Source organism: Osmia bicornis, chromosome 9 (assembly GCF_907164935.1).
Source record: "Osmia bicornis bicornis chromosome 9, iOsmBic2.1, whole genome shotgun sequence".
Lineage (NCBI taxonomy): Eukaryota > Metazoa > Arthropoda > Insecta > Hymenoptera > Megachilidae > Osmia > Osmia bicornis.
In genome coordinates, this window is record NC_060224.1 from 345855 (window position 1) to 364432 (window position 18578).

General features: G+C 36.6%; 1 protein-coding gene across 12 annotated transcripts; it reads right to left on the reverse strand.

Annotated features, from left to right (window-relative positions):
* Positions 1-715: 715 nt before the first annotated feature.
* On the reverse strand, positions 716-18538 carry LOC114877396 (protein phosphatase 1 regulatory subunit 3C-B). 12 transcript variants are annotated; one of them, XM_029189932.2, is made up of 12 exons: positions 18371-18538; positions 17983-18100; positions 13182-13399; positions 12915-13056; positions 11974-12096; positions 11323-11458; positions 10985-11236; positions 9927-10900; positions 9595-9852; positions 8938-9450; positions 8667-8785; positions 8402-8574 (listed from the first exon to the last, which is right to left on the reverse strand). In XM_029189932.2, the coding sequence occupies exons 9-12, from the start codon at positions 9844-9846 to the stop codon at positions 8490-8492; spliced, it is 969 nt and encodes a 322-aa protein (XP_029045765.2). In that variant the 5' UTR covers positions 9847-9852; positions 9927-10900; positions 10985-11236; positions 11323-11458; positions 11974-12096; positions 12915-13056; positions 13182-13399; positions 17983-18100; positions 18371-18538; the 3' UTR covers positions 8402-8489. The 12 variants fall into 12 exon arrangements, with proteins under 12 accessions (XP_046143198.1, XP_029045765.2, XP_029045763.2 ...); XM_029189930.2 differs by having other exon boundaries at positions 11327-11458; positions 11955-12096; XM_029189926.2 differs by having other exon boundaries at positions 11955-12096.
* Positions 18539-18578: the final 40 nt, after the last annotated feature.

Consider the following 18578-nt stretch of genomic DNA (forward strand, 5'->3'; position numbering starts at 1 on the left):
AGCACTCTCTGTAAACTGACATGATATCTTGGGGTGTCAGGGACCCCAGATGCATCGATAGCGCTTTCTGTATACCGACATGACATCTTGGGGTGTCAGGGACCCCGTTGCATCGATAGCGCTCTCTGTATACCGACATGATATCTTGGGGTGTCAGGGACCCCGATGCATCGATAGCGCTCTCTGTATACCGACATGACATCTTGGGGTGTCAGAGGCCCCGTTGCACCGACAGTATGGTATCCGGGGTATCAGGGACCCCGATGCATCGATAACGCTCTCTGTATACCGACATGACATCCTGGGGTGTCAGGGACCCCGATGCATGGATAACGCTCTCTGTATACCGACACGATATCTTGGGGTGTCAGGGACCCCGATGCATCGATAGCGCTCTCTGTATACCGACATGACATCTTGGGGTATCAGAGACCCCGATGCATCGATAGCGCTCAGTCTACCGACATGACATCTTGGGGTGTCAAGGACCCCTTATCACCGATAATTTGGTATCTGGGGTATCGGGGACCGCGATGCATCGTTGGCGCTCTCTGTATACCGACATATCCTGGGGTGTTAGGGACCCCGAAGCTGATATGTGCGACCCAGACTTTTTATAGGAAAATTGAAGAAGTTGAATGATGTAATCGAATGTCATTTTTTCATTCATAATTGAGGAAAACTTTTCAATAAAAGAAATATTTCAACACATTGATAAAGTTATGACGTTTATTAACGAGACATTATTTTTTATTTTATTTGCGCCTATCCGATATGAGATTCCCCATACAAAGAATCGTATGACGTTGTCAGGAAGGAAATAATGATGTATTTGAATATACTGCACTATAATTGATTATCGCGACGCTAATATAATTGCTAACGCTAACATTGTTTCATTTTCAATAAATACACGTATATTGGTAGTTAATTATATTAATTAGTAAATTTATTTAGATAAATGATGTTTATCCTTGTTCCTGGAGTAGTCATCAGAATGATAAATCATCGTGTACTGAATACTGGGAAAGAAATAATGATATAACAAAGTGTTTTTTAATTTTGATGATATTAGGATAGATAATGCGAAATATGGTTAATAAATTTTATGTGTATACGTATATATTTTCTTCCAATATGTATCATCAATAATGAAACATAATTTCTAAAGCCTATCTAGTTTAGTACCTTTCGTCTTACGCATTTCTCTTTTGTCGCAATCTTAAGAATAATAACTTCTACGGCACATAATGATTCCCACCTAAAAAATATTTCTAATCGCTCTAAATATATATGTGTATATATATTGTATATATACGTAAATAACACGTCGGAATATGTATTTACAATTCTCAATAACAGACGTTTGTATACATATACAAAGAATAAAACGCGTTCATATAATGATAAATTCGCAGTCGTGTTATATACTAATTAAAAAAAAAGAAAAATCGATCTAGTAACTGATAACATTATTATTGTTATTATTATAAATCTATCTAGACTATACTCAGGCTTCAAATATTACAATTATTATACAATAAAAGGGAGAAATATATTTAACAAAAAAAAAAAAAAATCACAACGCGAAGTAACGTTTGACAACTAGCCAAGATATATTAATTTCTTTTCGGGAACTTTTTTTCACATTTTCGCAAAGCCTTAAACGAACTTTAACGAATCAACTTAACGCCGGACATGCCCTAATTTGAGGAATAAAACTTTCAATAAAACTCATCGACGTGATCAAAAGAAACAATTGTATAATTTTCTAATAAAAAAAAAACGTTTCTATCGCGTCGTTAAGCTTTACAGAAATTCGGCCTCGCATCTTATTAATATACTATATATACAACAGCCTGTGCGGTCCGCGTTAAGTTATCAGTCTTACGGCTCTCAAAAGAAAATTCTACATTTAAATAACGCATTTCGGGTGTGTGTTCGTTAATAATCTCGCTTTACTATATTAAATCTCTAGGCAAATTTATTCTTAAGGAGCATCGTGAAAATAGTCGCCGCCACAAAACGTAACAAGGTCGTGAAAGCCTTCAAGAGGCAAAGGTACATGAAAGAGCAATTTAGGAAATATTTCATAAAGTGTAAACGTGTTCCAAGCAATATGTATTAAAATGGAACCTTAAAACAGAACACAGTATGTGGTCCTGAGTATCCTTATATCACTTAGTACATCGCTCCTTCAGGGTTTAAGTAACGACCTTGTTGTATTGTAGTAGCGATTTCTCTTTTTTTACGTTACACGAATTTACTTCACCGTTTGAATGCCACTAGTTCGTGTCAAAATATGTATAATTCTTGAAACTGACTTTGAGACATTCTTATAAGTGATAAGCACAAAGTGAGCGCGTTATGAGAGCATTCAAACGATTAATCTATAAAATAGTTGAAGAATTCCAACAAGTACCGCCTAGTATTGACCTCTCCCTACATTGCTTACCAAAGTAGATAAATTTTTTAAACTTTAACGTGGACAGTACTGGTTGAAACTCTCCTTTCTTCAAACGAGCGCAGCGCAACAGTTTAAGCGTGTATAAATGTAGAGATTTTATCTTAACACATTCGCTTACTCGGCACGGTGTTATTCACGTGAAATGAACACAATACATCTAATTATATTGGACGCAATGTGACACGGAAGTATCCTAACGGCGTTTAAGAAGGCTTGCTAAACTCTGCTAGATGAAACGCGAATTAAAACCGGTGCAACGCGCTTCCCTCCGTTCGTTGAACTCGTTGCAATTTATCTATCGCTATTAATATACAATATATCGCGATGCATATATAGTACATATATGTACAAAGAAAGAAAGAGAAAGAAAGAAGAAAGCTCTATTGCACTCTAAAGGATATTAAACATATAAGTCGTTATTGTTTTCACCTAAATTAAATCCCATTTAAATAATTAATATCAGGAGCCAGTATTATTTACATACGTATACGAGTATATAAACGAATAAACTATCGAAGAATAATTTGCTTTTCTTCGATTTTGATTCTTCTATATACATTCAGTCGTTCGAAATATTCTTCCTTCACTAAACTACTTTATTAATGGCAAACGATTTTCTGTACAATATCTGGAATGAATCGAGTACAAGATAAGGTACAAAAAAAAAAAAAGAGTATTAGACTGTCGAGAATAACCATGATGACACAGAAGGGATTGATGTACAGCGAGGAACAACTTTAAGTTCAATAAGTAGATCATTCTGAGTGTTGCCTCTGTCTTCACTGGAATTAACAAACGCTTGATTACGATAAATAAAATGTCGAATCTTGTTTATGTACAAAAATACATTGTCGAGAACTAAAAACGAGAAAAAAAGAAAGAGAAAGAGAGAGAAAGAGATATTGTTCCTTAACGAGATAAAAGCATGTGTGTAATATGTATACGTCTTTCTACTGCATTCTAATTTGCGGGCAGCCTAATTTGTCTGTTTATAAAAATAGAGAAACATTAGGTCAATATACCAATGGACGAATAATCAGTAGAGTTAAGTACAAAATAAATTGATCGTCGATGAACACTTTGGGCACAGCTAGATCTGCAAACATATTTTACTATGATATTCCCTGTACGTCCTTTTAATTTTTGATATAGAAAAACAAACTCCAAAAGTCATCGTCTCTGGTTGTCCTATAAATTGCTAACTTGCATTTCAAAATCTATTATTAAACAATTTTGACCAGAGTTAAAGACTCTCTAGGAATCGTTTAAAATTAATCACACATTCGTAACTGGAAATTTCACAAAGTCTAATAAGAAAGATACATCACAGAGGGATCTTAAATATATGTAAATCTGATAGGACCGTATAAAACGAGACCCGAAAGAGTCTTGTGACTCTGAGAATTACAACGACGTTAAGAAAAAAAAGCAGAAGTGTCGTGTTCAAAGAACAATCATTATCAAGATCCTATTGTTCTATGTCCAGTAGATAGTTGAACTTCGATATACATTTTACACAGAGGGCATCAACAATGAAGAGACTGCTCTCCTTTCAGTGAGGTTGGGTGCTGTTGATAGTAGGCAAAAATTGACTGAAAGACGTCTAAGCTGGATCGTGTGATTAGCTTCTAAAGTAGTAGCAGTAGTAGTAGCGATGGTGGTAGTAGTAGTAGTAGTCAGTTTTCCAGTGGTTCCCAGATTTGAAAGGATCCCTAATCGCACCCGTATACACTATAATTCGACGCCCTCCCTCCTATCCTGAGTCCTTTCCCGCAGTCCTTTTCCTCGCAATCTCGAGACAATCGTCATCATCACACGCCAACGTCCCTGCAAAGAAAATCTCGTTTCCTGAGTGCTTATTCGAATACAACAATTGAGGCAAGAAAAGTCAAAGGAGGGAGTGCATGTACTGTTTCACGTACGAACTGGTCGTACATAAAGATATACTACGATGACATGCATTCCATCATGCGATGATTTGTACTTGGTGGAGAAACAGTACAGAGAATAAAGCGAAAGATAGTAAAATCAAAATTTCTTAAAGTTGGGATGCAGCAAAAAGAATATTCATTCCTATTGATAAAGATTCCTAATTTCAATGAAGATGTGCAACTTCTTGTTTTTTCTCATGGTAGTACACACGTGTCACGAAACTATCTAAAAATAAATTTTAATTATATAAATATCTTTCATTCTTCAATTTTTGATTATGATTATAAAATGTTGGTTGATTAAGTGCTATTTTTAGTCTGTCCATGGAAACATCTGATCAGAAATTAATAGTGTCCACGATACGAGCACGCCGTTAAGTCATCCATAAAATGAACGTTATGAAATTGAAGATTACAAGAAAAGATTGTACAGACGAAGAGAGAGTGTATCGTCGCGCCTAATTGTCAGCTAATTTGTCGTACAGAAATCGAGACACGCGAGGAGACTATTTCTATAACCGTGGTAACTGATACCAATTTATCAGACGATAACAACCAATACGAGATTGATACAAATGTAATAACATCGCGTGTAACTTTAGCCTCTTTACGTTGTTATTCCGTAAATCATTTGAATAAAGAGACAGCAGTTAGCACCGGTCAAATAACAAAAACATATAGTAATTCCCCGCATCGGAAGGTAACGGTCCTTTCTTTTTTCTTCTCTTATAATTACACCTATATATAATTACGGTAACGATACGGTATTACCTTCGCGGAAACAAATTACTCTTATAATTGCTCCTGTGAGCGGTTACATTTGCAACGTGGCATATAATAACACAATCTTGTTGACCGCCATAACCAATATACAATAATAATTATTATCGAGGATACCGTCATTCAGTTATTTTATATTTCTTATTCCACATTATCGATATAAATAAATTTGTAATACGGATCATAGGTAGCCTCTATGACGGTCAACGTGTTAACACATTAATAAAGTATTGCATTTTCATTGATCTTTTAATAAAATGATCAATGACGATTGACCGTTGCGTTTGAAGCCGCTCGCAGGAGTCTCTTTTCATTTCCTTAATCCCTTCTTAATTCCTGATTATTGTTGAGCTACGCTGTTGTGTTACCTCGCGTTGATAATCCAAAGATCATGCCCAAAAAGAAAAAGATAAAAAAAAAAAAGGTATTGAATTCGTACGACGTTTGAAACGAATTGAAAGAAGTAACAGGCAAAGAGAGAGAAAAAGAAAAAGATAGAAAGAGAGAAGGTAAGCAAAGAAAGAGAAAGAAAGAAAGGCATAAAATCGGGGATAACAGAATTAGAGAAAGAGAAAGAGGAACGGGCGAGACCAGCGAGATTTGGTCAACTTTGAAGGTGCAAACTTATCTTGATGGACATCCTCGGCTATGGCAGCCAAGTTCCAGGAAAGAGGAAGAGGAGGAGAAGGAAGATGACGATCGAGAAGAAGACGTTTATGGCGATATCTTCGAATTTGTCGAGTCAGGGAAGCTTTAGAATTCTTTTTAGAATCATCCATCCAATCTGATCTGTTGTCTTGCACGGCTATTGTTATCTGTACGCGTTGATGTCTGCACGTTGCAATCTGAAACAAGAGAAATAAGAGCTATAGTAGTTGTTCGCTTTATAATGAATTGTTTAACAGGCCAAGTAGTGGCGCGAAGGACACGTATCGCCACGGTTCACAATCACATTTGATCACTAGCCTAACTGTCGATTTTTTTATGCCAATGCATTTAATGATCGTTAATGCAGAAACGTACGACAGTCTTACGTTAATTGGATAAAGTTTGTTGATTTTGATAATTCATCATTCCTCGGGGATTATTTTGTTTTGGTACATTTGGCTTAATCGTTTAATTACGTTATACGTAAATTGATATAAAAAGATTTTCTTTTTTCTTTTTTAAGTATTTATATATAAATTTGTTTTTATCATTCTTTCTTTTTTTACATTTTGTTTACTTACTGTCACGCGAGAATTTAATTGATCAATGACGCAATTAAAACATTTTATCACGTTTGTAAAATTACGATTTTTTATCTATACAAGTCATCCTCACGCAATCTAGTGAATGTTTAATTAATTAACTTTCATTATATGTATAGAGTTAAGCCTTGTTTAAACGACAATTTTTATTGACTTGAAACTTTAAGGGAAAGAATTTTTAATCCACAAAAGCTAATACTTTGGATAGTATGAATATATAGCGTTAACAAGTCGGTACTGGTACAGGGTAGTCGACAATATCCAGTCAGCCCACACGTCTAGACATCTTAAAGTTTTTACAGAGCTCGCAAGGCGTGGTATGGCATGACTGCAACGCACCACAAGACACATACATGATCCTGTACTACCACTTTTTAACCACGCCTTAACCGGTATGTACCAAGTGTGTACAAGTATTCTTACATTGTAGCTCACTTTCATGAATTGCATTTCATCTCTCTGTACATATTGCGAATACTTCCTAATAACGTTTCCTCTAATTCTTTTAGCACAGCACAAGCGACATTACGACAGCAACGTGCAAATATAGGTCAACTTAGCTATCCTAGAATGTAGGGTAATGCGTGTGGACAGAAACATCTGAATTTTCCAAGCTTTCTTAACGATCATCTCCAGTCAAATCGAACACGATTTTATTTATGTTAAATTCAACTAGAAGCCTCGTATAAATCAGAGATGTATATTTTCAACATATCAAACTACTTTACGTTTATTTGCACGTACAGTGCGTTCACATTTGTCAGTCGCCTGGCAGTAGGCCAAGGATTCGCCAACTTATTCTTTTGACCATGAAATCGTTTGTGATCTATAAGATCGCTCAAGGCATTCTTAAATTATCGTCATGGTTCAAATATTTAATAGGTTACACGTGCGAAACCGAAAGTCGTGAAGTACAGCCAATAATTTCTTAATAAGAACATATAAGTACATACTATATAGTATTTGATTGAAGCTGCATGACCTGAAAGAAGTTCATTCGCACTCGGCGAAGGCAAGTGTCCGCGCCTGTAGAATGTAAAAGTGTCACTCTTACACTTGTGTGAACTTGCGTTTCTTAACTAAATCATTTAAATAGTTTCTTTACAAATCTTGTGTTTATAAAATATTCAATAGCTATAAATTATTCCATATAAATTTTGTTATATGGAATATAAAAAGCACGTATGAAGCTAACTTAACGAACGTAAAAAGAAGGGGTGAAAACAAAGACGAAGAGGAAGACGAAGACGAAGACGAAGAAATAAACGTATCGTGTCACGCGTGGTAACAACCTTTAGTTAAGGCGATTAGAGTCAGGCGACTCGCCGGTCGCGACTGTTATCGTCGCACCACGGCAGATTGTTATTTATAGAGAGAAAGTTTAAGTGTACAGAGACACACACACACACACACCGCGTGTATTCTTGTGAAGAGAAATGATGGCAGTATGCAAATTCTTCTAAACTTTAAACACTATAAAACAACGACGACATTACAAATGAAATTACTTCTAAAGATGACTTAATCGTTTTACTATAATATTGATTAATAATGAAATTAATCTGGCATTCATTCGCGTTAACAAGAATATATAGAACGAAAAAATACTGTAGCGACACGAACGTCTAGTAGGGATCAACTTACCATAAATGTAACGCGACCAGTGCCTCCTTCCCATATGTTCCGCGCTATCGACCTCCGATTATGTATCCCTTCCGCGCAAGCATGTCCTTTTACAAAATGAACTGAATCGTAATTCATTGCTTCCCTTCTTTCGTCAATATTCTCTTCTCCGTTCCCCTATTCCTGGCGTCCAGTCGTGACACACCATCCTTTTTTCCGTGTGTCGTGTTGTGTACGTAGTGAGAACACCTCGTCCCGCGTGATCTACGCCTCGCTGATTAACCAAGTAAACTGGAAGAATTCGTACGACTTCGTACATCGCTTAACGAGAGTCCTTGAAGACGGTTCACCAGTACGGGGTGTCGTTTGTAAGATGCTGCCAGGACGCGAATTCGCTCCACGTGCGCATATTCGCTCTTGTCGCGTCTGTGATTCGAGTTATGTTGTCCCGTGCCACACCGTTGCTCGAGAATCCGTCACAGGAAGTTGTAAGAATATCGTACCTTTTCGGTGGTGCCCTAGGCTGTAATAGAAGAAACGTATTTTTCATTGAAAAAATATTTTATACGATAACGGATAGAGATAAATATCTCGTCTAATAGAATCTTTTTTTACTTTTCACAGAGATCAGGAATAAAAATTTGGTGTGTATTGAATTGGTTCGAGTAGTGGAAGAATGAAGTGGAGAAGGAGCCCCTACTGTGGACATCACCGCCTCCGGGATATTCCAAAGCCTTGAAGATTATGTATAACCCTGAGTTTATAAGGGTCAGACAATACGACCTTAAAACTAATGGATACGGGCCTTTCTCTATGCAATGTCCTTCTTGCGTTACAATAAAAGGCTATTAGTAACTAAAGAACTTTAATAAAATTAGTTACGTACCTCCAGCTTTTTGCGAACGACATAGTTTGTCCCATCGTTGTTGTCCCAATATTCCTTGCCATCCGTACGATATCGTACACAGAACTCTACTACGTTCGATGTTAATGGTAGAGTTAATCGAAAACGGAAAGTGTCGTAAAGAATTAAAGCTGGAGCGCCAGGTTGTTCAACGTAAGTACAATGTACATCCTCGTGGGTCTTCCAAGAATCGTTGCTCGCTCTGACCACCACTTCCTTGTCGTACGCCAAATTTCGTACCTTCACAGTGCCCACGATCCACTGTTCCGATTCTTTTACTATCACGTTCTCTAAACTGACATTTTCCTGATCCAGTTTCCGACGAAAGGCAAGATAATCGCTGGCTGGTTGGGGAAACGTAACTTGCCACGGTGACATAAGCTCGCTGGGCTCGTCATTTTCTACTTTTGAATTTAAAAGTCGTCCAGTTAGTCCGGATAGGTACGCTGTACTCCAAAGTGGTGGTACGTTGCTAGGTTCCGACATTACCCGGACCTATCGAATGGTAAAAGGAAAGAAAAGTATGGATTAATCCAATTCGAAATAATAACAGGAAGACGAGCCGCCGCGCCGACCGAGTCTTTGCTGCATAGACAAAATTGAATAGGTTCGCGCGTTGTAGGGATTAAGGAGGAATACCTGAGTAAGAGGGCGGCCACGATCGTCAGCAAACACCACCTTCTTTTTCTGCTTATTATTGCTGCCATCGTTGTTGTTTCGTATACTATCGATAGCCAGGGAACCAGACGACAGACATGGCCTGATCCTGGGTGGCACCGACCTGCTGGTAATCGGTGGTGCCGTTACTACCAAGGGACTGTAAAGAAGCGGGCTGTACACTGGAGGACTATGCCCCAGAAGCAGCTCGGCTGGCATTGCTATGGAACACATTTAGGCCTGAAACAAAAAAAAAAAAACAGTTTGATCCTGTTATTATATGTATATTATTCCTCTTCGTTCACGATGCCTACCCTTGCTTACTTCATTTTCATTGATTCAATTTTGTTAACCGAATTCTTCGTTAAAACGCGAAGAAGAAATACAGGTCAATTTCACTTTGCACAGTATTCTCGGTAGTTAATGCTTGCAAAATTCGAATTTGTATTACTTCAACGGTTTACTGTGAAACTTTTAATAGTCAGGAACGTGCGTCAAAGTTTGCCAAAAATTTCGTCATCAGAATGAGATCACGTTGGATCACGTGAATCATTGTGTTCCGTAATAAGTAACGAAAAATTGACTACGCTCTCCTCGTACCGACAAATATTTGCACACAACGTTCCCTTTACAATTTTGAATGAACTTTTATTATGTATGTATGTATCCCTTATTCCAGAATACTGACTCAACAACGTGTTGACCAACTTGTTACATACAACTTGTCAAGCTTTTCCTCGACAAGATTTGTGAAACTGTTTCATGGAATAGACAAGTTTTTCCAATTTCACTTTACACTTTCATCGTTTGACAATAATTACAAGTGAATAATCTGACTACTTAATTGTTCGTGTTTGTGTAGACAACCGATAAAAGTTAATAAAAATTTATGGACGCAAAACGTTTTCGCTTACCGATCAAAGAATAAGCAAGAAAAGTATTTTCTACCAGTTTATTATGGTAAAGTGTTTTACGCGTTAGGATAGGTGTGCATGGTCATGTTACTCCAGGAGTGGAATTACGACTTTTAAATGTGGCAATAGTCTCCTCTTCTCTTGTGTCTCGAAAGAGACTTGCTCGCAAACCAGACTCTAGCTAGGTGTACCAGACCGGAACCAAGTACACGCATACACCACTAACGTAAGAATCAACCGGTATCACCAAGTCGGATGTTTCAAGTTTCAGCTACTTATTATCCTAAACTGTTCTTACTATTCCTTATTTTCCTTACAATTAGTCAAAATATCAACGATCGTAACACAACGAAAGGGGTTTTTTTATCGTATTTCTATAAAAAATAAATAAACAATTATCGTGATATCTTATATCGTTTTCATAAACAAAATTATACACACTATACTCTTCTGTTTACCTCCAAACATTATTCCTTCAACATCATTACGTGTTTATTTCGTTATAATCAAATTGTTGTTCGTTGATAATTTTATACATATTCATCTCTAATGATGAACATAGAAGAAAAAAAGACATTTTGAAAGAGAAGCAAAGTATTACGCATAATACTGTCGATCGATGTCACGAATAACAAAAGGTTGAGGTCAAAGCAAGCACTTCTCATTGTTTATCGTTACGCCAACGAGCTACCAGGGTCAAACTGCATGGTCTGTTAAAACAGAAAAGCAGAGAGGGAAAAATCAGAAATTTATCGTATTTTCTGCGTATCTACATGCTTTAACACTTTCGACTTACTTACTGTTCCGTCATCATTTACATCGCTCGTGTCGTTTCAAATTTTTACGCGCCAATTCTTATTATTTATATCAATATGCGAACGCGATACGTCTCATTAACTTCTTAACCCGAAGACAATAACATTCTCAATGTCCTGGAACGAAAATTTTCAGTTATCGTTATATTTCAAATTTCAAGTTCTTGCATAATAATTGTTTTGCAACCGATAAACGATTAATTTTATGGGGGAAGGGACAAATATTCCAAGAACGAGTAAATTACGTATGAAAGAGTGCAAATAAATATGACGGTCACAAGTAGTATGTGAGTATCTTAGATTTACATTAGATCGGTAACTTTCCATATTGCCTAGATGTACATATTGTGATCTATGATATTGACGTGTCCACTATATTTATATAAGATTTGCCAAGCAAAATTGAAGCTTGATAAAAGGGTAACACGAATGTTTAAAGTTCGAATGTCAATTTGTAATAGGCCACAAGTGTTTACCAAATTTCAGACATCTCTTTATTACGCAACGATGTTAGATGAACCTAAAAGTTGTTCGATCGATTCGAGCTATCGTCAAGTGTTATATGTAATAGAATTTAATCACAGTTATATCAAAAGTAATTAACAGTATTTACGTTCCATTTTCAGGCCTACTTGATGTAAGACACGTTCTTTCGCGATAACATCGGTATCAATTTTTTCACACAAAAATCTCCGTTTTCGCTGATAACACTTGTTCTTGTTTTATCCTCGAGGCGCCATCGTTTGCAAAATCAACTAGAAAAAAGAAACCAGCTGTTTTTTGGCATACTTTTAAGAAAAACATTATAAAAAGAATATATCAAGAAAATAAAATAAGACAGTTGATATTGGATTATTCCACGTAACAACACGGATGAGAGGCACGGATGAATTATTCTGCAATTAGTGGAGTGTTCATAGTCGCGAAAAAGCATCGCGGCGCATTTGAATTTGAATCGTTGAATTCGAAAAATGATTGCGCGAGAAACTCGTCGGCTTACGTGAAGGTCACGTAAATTTTTCTCCTTTAAATATTTATGAAACAGAGAGAAAGGAAGAGGTAAAATCGTTGCTCTAACAGAGTATTAATCGATAAGATATACATACACGCGTGGAGACGATGCATTCTTTTCTCGTGGATATTTCATAATTCATAATTCATAATTCATAATTCATAATTCATAATTCATAATTTAGCCTGGAAACGGAGTTATAATAATCTTGTTAGTGAATTATACATGCGACCAAGATAACAACAGGGTGAGACAGCTATCTGTTTCAATTTCGCTATTTTTCACGACATGTCTGTCTCCGTTCTTTTTTTAGGCGACCGCGATAAGTCAGCTGCTTATCGAACGACGTTAATTTAATATAATTAGTAATTTGGCATTGAAAGAATTGACCGATATTGAGATGATCGAAAGCGAACCGCAAACAAGTTTTGGCGCCTTCGTTGTCATAGAAAAAATATGTTCATGTTTCTCAAAGAAAAATGTGCAGTCGTCGCACAGTCGGCTATTTCGAATCGTACAACGATTTAAATTTAGTACATACACTGACATATGTATACTGACATGCGTTACGCCCTTGGAACCGATCCAATCGTCTTGCTTTTAGGGTAGACGAATCTTTCCAACACCGATCATCGAGAAACGTTGTTAACGTAAGTAGAATCCGTTCAGATTTTCGAAGAAACCAAAGGACACGGTTATCGACCTGTGAGCGCATAGTAAATAAAGGGTTACTAAAATGAATCGTAAAGCTGCGTGAGATCGTGAGATCGGGACACGAGACAAGACACACGTGTGCGTATGTCTCTACATAAGTAGGTAGGTACATACATAGAAATCGATGCACGTCGCCCCTGTGGCGTCTAGTCACCGGCTCACTGACGGCTTAAAATAACCGCTTGCCGGATCCAAAGGTAACCTGATCTTCGTTTCACTTTTTCCTGACCATGCTGTACCTATTTGTTTAGTATATCGTACGTGTATGCATTTAGTTTTCCCTCCTCAAAATCTTGTACGCACAGCGCGACGCGGCGCGGCGCGGCGAGGTCCTGCGGTCATTACATATTTATGGATATGAATATGGATGTTTTCAGACATATGCAACAATATCGAAAACAAATTAAGTTGTAAAGCCTATGTAACGTTGCTACTTATCGTTACCTTTCAGTTATAAAAAACATCATTTTTAATCTACGCTAAGAACGATCGTAAGACATTTTATGTATATTGAATATTGATTATCTACTTACTTGTTATCTAACAAGCGTTGCAGCTACAAGAAACGCATTTCAATAGAATCGTTTCAATTATAATGAAATTCACTTCTATCGTAGTTAATTACTATCAATCGTCCACGATAAGAAGAGGTCGCAGGTTATTAGGAGTCACGGAATTAAACTACGATTAGTTCGATAAAAGTAGAAAATATACGAGTCCTTGACTTATCGTAGATGGACAGGAATTTCGCAAAATGGAGAAGCCGGAAACGTTAATAACTGATAATACAACGAACGATAAACTTTTACAGAATAATTAATTAATTAATTAATTACTTACTTACTTACTTACTTACTTACTTACTTATAATTCCTTAGAATATAGATACGATAAAGAAAAATTTAAAAAGTATTAGATACGCGTTGAAATTCAAATTGTAAACTACTTGGTAATTTTAATATTAATAGGCGTTACAAGGAAAATATGTGCCGATTGGAAAATATTGAGAGATTCGTCTTTATCAGCTTTCAACGAATCAGTGTTTGTCAGATAAAGAACAACTGGCATTAATTTGGGTCGATTTCGATGTACATATTTCTTTTTCTCGTTAATTAAACTAACCACTTGAGCAATCTTTATACATATTCGTATAAAGCGATCTACACAATATGAAAAGTATGTTAATAATCTCATCATCCGTTACGTTAACCAAGTAATATGTACACCGATAATAAAAAACAAACTTGTTGTGTTCAACATTTCATGTAAATAGTTTTATTATGCAATTATCAACGTAAATAGGTAAATAACGTAAAGAAACTGAGGTAAGGTCAAAGTGGAGAATAATAGATCGTGTAGATCACGAGAGTCTTAATCGTTGAACGAATGACTTGTTGAAACCTTTGAGCATGCCTGACCTATGGATAACAACTATTACGACTTATTGGTAGTAAACTGTAAAGAATGATTATTGCTGAATATGCGTTAATTTTGTTTTATCGGTTATTACTTAACATTAGGCAAATCGAGGTCTTCTTATCAACGGATATTCTATTTCTCGTTATGTTTGCTTTCTGCAGAATAGTCACGTTTTCGCAGAAATTCCACTGGAATTGTTTACGCATGTTTTCGCGTCGAAAGAAAGATTCTGAAACAAGTCCACTTTACTTTTAGCAAATACGCGATACAAGAGTGGGGAAAAAAGGAATATCAAACGTACTCTTGTACGTATGTATGTATGTACATAGTAAAAGACAGAGCGGTGAAACCTGTTCGCAAAATTTAAATATCTTCTTTTTATAGCGCGACTGTCTGTCGCCTCGTGACGACTGTGGACCATTGAAGAACAGCCTTGAGAAATATGTGTTAATATTATTCATCCTTGAACGGTTGTTTATTAATCGAGACGAACGTGTAATAAATCATTATCTGATTCTATACCGTGAAACAGGAAGAATGGGATTGACAAGAAAGATATACATAATCAACTGTTATTATTATATTAACCAAAAGTTAATCTTTCAGTTTAAATGAAAATATAATGGACTGAGCATAAATTAACGAGCTTCGAGTTATAAAAAGCTTTGGCACAATTCCCTCGGTCATCTAAAAGCTAAGCATACAAAAGTAGAATAATAATCAGGAGGCCCGTAAAACTTTCTCTGAATCACGTGCACGTCGCGTCGCGTGTCGCGTAGAAAGCATCAGTTGCCATACCACGAAGCTACCACGTGTTATAAAAGCATTTTATTAACCGATTATCCATGATTAGTATCAATGTCCCCCCTAAGTTAATAAGAAAAGTCATAAAAATTCTCAGCGATCAAAGGCGCCACTGAGGTCGGTCCTTTGTCGTTATCAATCGTCGTGTTTCTGGTTCGAAGCAGTCTGATAACCGACATATGTACATATGTATATCCTTGCTGGCACTACACACCACCCTCGACAGCGCGGAATCTTACCGGACAAAGTTTAATCGCCGAAACTACAAATATGCAATGTGCATAGCGTTATAGATCGCTATGAGATGATACATATTGTGTGTGCGTGTGTGCGCGCGTCTGTGTGTATCGATAGAAGGAGAATCGTATCGCGAGACTAACTAACGATAACTAAGATAAACCGAATTCGAACGTATCGAAATCTATAGAGGGTTAACTTTAATCTTTTCCTCGAATTTCAATATTCCACGAGGCGATTAATATTGCAAGATTACTAGAATACACGTGACAATTTGCCAACGGATCTTTTACAACTGATAAAAATTAAAACGCGGTATTAAAATACCCACCAGCCACGGTTATAGTTCTAAATTTATGCTACCGATAACGATAAATCGCGTTTAGGGTATAATTACTTAAAGAAACATTGAGGATTCTTCAAGCATGGGTGAAGACGATAGCCTCTTGACTCTTGCTGATTTATATGTGGAACAATAAACCGTGAAGCGTTGATACATCAATCTACAAGTACTATCATAAATCATATATGTACAACGTAACGTAACGTAACGTAACGTATACGTATAAGTATGTACAAATATTTCTTAATTTCATTCTAACCAGCTGCTGAATTCAATTTATCTATTATGTATAATAAAAGATAACATCACTGTCCGAATTTAATTAATATTCTATATCATTATTTACGATTTAAATTGACGCTGATTGAAAAAAATCCAGGGTCAAGTTAACAGTAACACTGATCTATCTCAATCGGAAACATATATATCCTTCAAGTTTAAATAGAAAAAACGGTAGACATATCGCATCATTCATGAGTCACGTGTAGCCTTCGAAATCAAATAATCGGTACATTTAAAACGAACAGGTATTACGTAAGACTCACGATCAAAGGAGCAACAAACTCTACGGTACGTTCACCGCAATGTATCGTGTACCTTGTATGAAACTTATCAACTGATTTATTTCATTCAAAATAAATAATTATGCTATGTAAACGTAAAGTTTGTAGCTGTTAATAAAAAAATGTAAATATTCATTTTGTTCTCTTTTATTTATTTAACTCGTCATTTGAAATTTCTTGAAATATGCAGAGACAGGCAAGTATGTACCTGCAGGACGCGTCTAGTAAAGTGATGCGAATTGCAAGATTTTCTCTGCGCTTTCTCCGGAAGTACGTACATATATGTATGTATACATATTTATTGCAGTACACGTGTAGGAATTCTATATATGCGGGGCGAACAACTCGTTTTGTGTTCGTATAATTGTCCCTGCAAGTAGGCGTTTACGAGAGACGAAAGACGAGTGACCGGAAAATACGAGTATGCTTGATGCGGGGGCACCAAGTACGAAGCACGAGTGCATTCGCATACGGAAAAACGAACAAAGTGTACTTTTGAAAGAGCAGTCAAGCCGGTTACCAGAAGATATTGGTCAAGCTTCGAACGCACTCCCAATCAGATACTGTTTAACTTATTTTCATTAATTCTATTAATATCCTATATCCTATGAAAATAATTTCGAAAAAATCATTCTTGAATCGTAAGAATGAAAAAATATGTATGTAGTTGTAATCGGTAAGAAGAATGAAAGAAAGAAAAGAGCAAAGAATAAGTCGCCAGTGATACATATTTATTCATTTCCGTTGTCGCGAGGTCAGGAACCAGCTAATCGATCCCTCTTTCGCGTCATTCAAAACGTCGAAGAAGATTAAACAATAACGTTGCTAATAATGTTCTTCCCAGCTATAACCGCTAATCGGTCATGTCAATTTTCTTTTTTTCTTTTTTTCTTGCACGATAAAAGCATCTCTTTGAAACGTAGATAAGCGAGCAGCAGCAGCAGCAGCAGCAGCAGCAGCTTTTGCATCTCTACCATACAATACTTTCATTTTCCCCTGTCAATTATCTAACGCACGTGTTTCGCGAGGAACCCGCACGCGTACGCTTTTCCTACTGTTTCCATCTAACGCTATTAACCGGTTAAATTTACCAAACGATCACGATTCATTTGTGTAAGATAATACAACGTAATGATAAACTGGCCGTTTGACATTTGTAACATTCTCCGCGTATGTTATCGCAAAGTTTGTTTGTAAACAAAGATGTCTGTTTCGCGTAAAAGATAATACTATTACTAAGGAGATCATCGGACCAGACTACAATTGAACTTTATCTAAAATTATAGCTGCATAGCTTTGCAAATTGTGTAACTCTACGCGTATTTGTATTACATAAGAAATTGTCGCGAATGCGCCAATTCGATCGCTGTTGCGTATACATGCAATGCAATCTAAATAAATTACGTATAACGCGACAAACCATCGTAATTTCAATAATGATGTTATTTAATTGCCTTTATCAAATGTCAGTTTACGAATTAGGTATTGCACGGTGAGAGAATACAATTCGAGTAAAAAAATAATACATAATAAAATAATAGTTGCTTACTTGTATTGTTATGACTTAGAAACAGTTCCACTGGAAAGTGGGATGAAAGGCTGAACCTCTATACACTCGTGGTTTTCCTAATTGTCTTCAGGGATCTTGTACAGGTTCTTCTCAAAATCTTCAATTTCAAAAGTGACAGGAGCTCATGATTATCTTCTTTAAGATAGTCGAACCGAACACATCGTAGTACGTGAATAAATTTTCTCGCGTAATTTATTTAACAAAAAACACGAAAAACTGATCGGAACAAAACGAATCTACTATAAATTACCGAAACGTATGGGATGATTTTTACGCGATAGAAACGATGTCGTACATCGCTTGTACCGGTTTAGAAGGGTCACGAATTTCGATTCATTCTATTTTTTCTTTCTTATGTGACACTTACGGATTATTTCCGTGGATTTATTTTTTGGACGCAAGAGGTTTTAGAGATACCTCTATTGCTGGTTGCCGACGCAAACCGCGCGACTTAACCTCGTCCTCGTTTCAACTGCGTCTGAATACACCGGCGTCCAGCGTCTCATCCATCCGACACCAGGTCGCCGATAAGTCGGTATGTTCCTGCTGCGCATGCGTCCTTTCAACCTCGTGCG

Bases quoted from the DNA above. Each gene is read 5' to 3' on its own strand.
- LOC114877396 (XM_029189936.2), bottom strand. From the start codon at position 9,846: ATGTGTTCCATAGCAATGCCAGCCGAGCTGCTTCTGGGGCATAGTCCT. The intron at 9,451-9,594 runs GTATTCCTCCTT...ACCATTCGATAG, and splicing joins GTGGCCGCCCTCTTACTCAG to GTCCGGGTAATGTCGGAACC. The intron at 8,786-8,937 runs GTACGTAACTAA...ATAATCTTCAAG, and splicing joins TCGTTCGCAAAAAGCTGGAG to GCTTTGGAATATCCCGGAGG.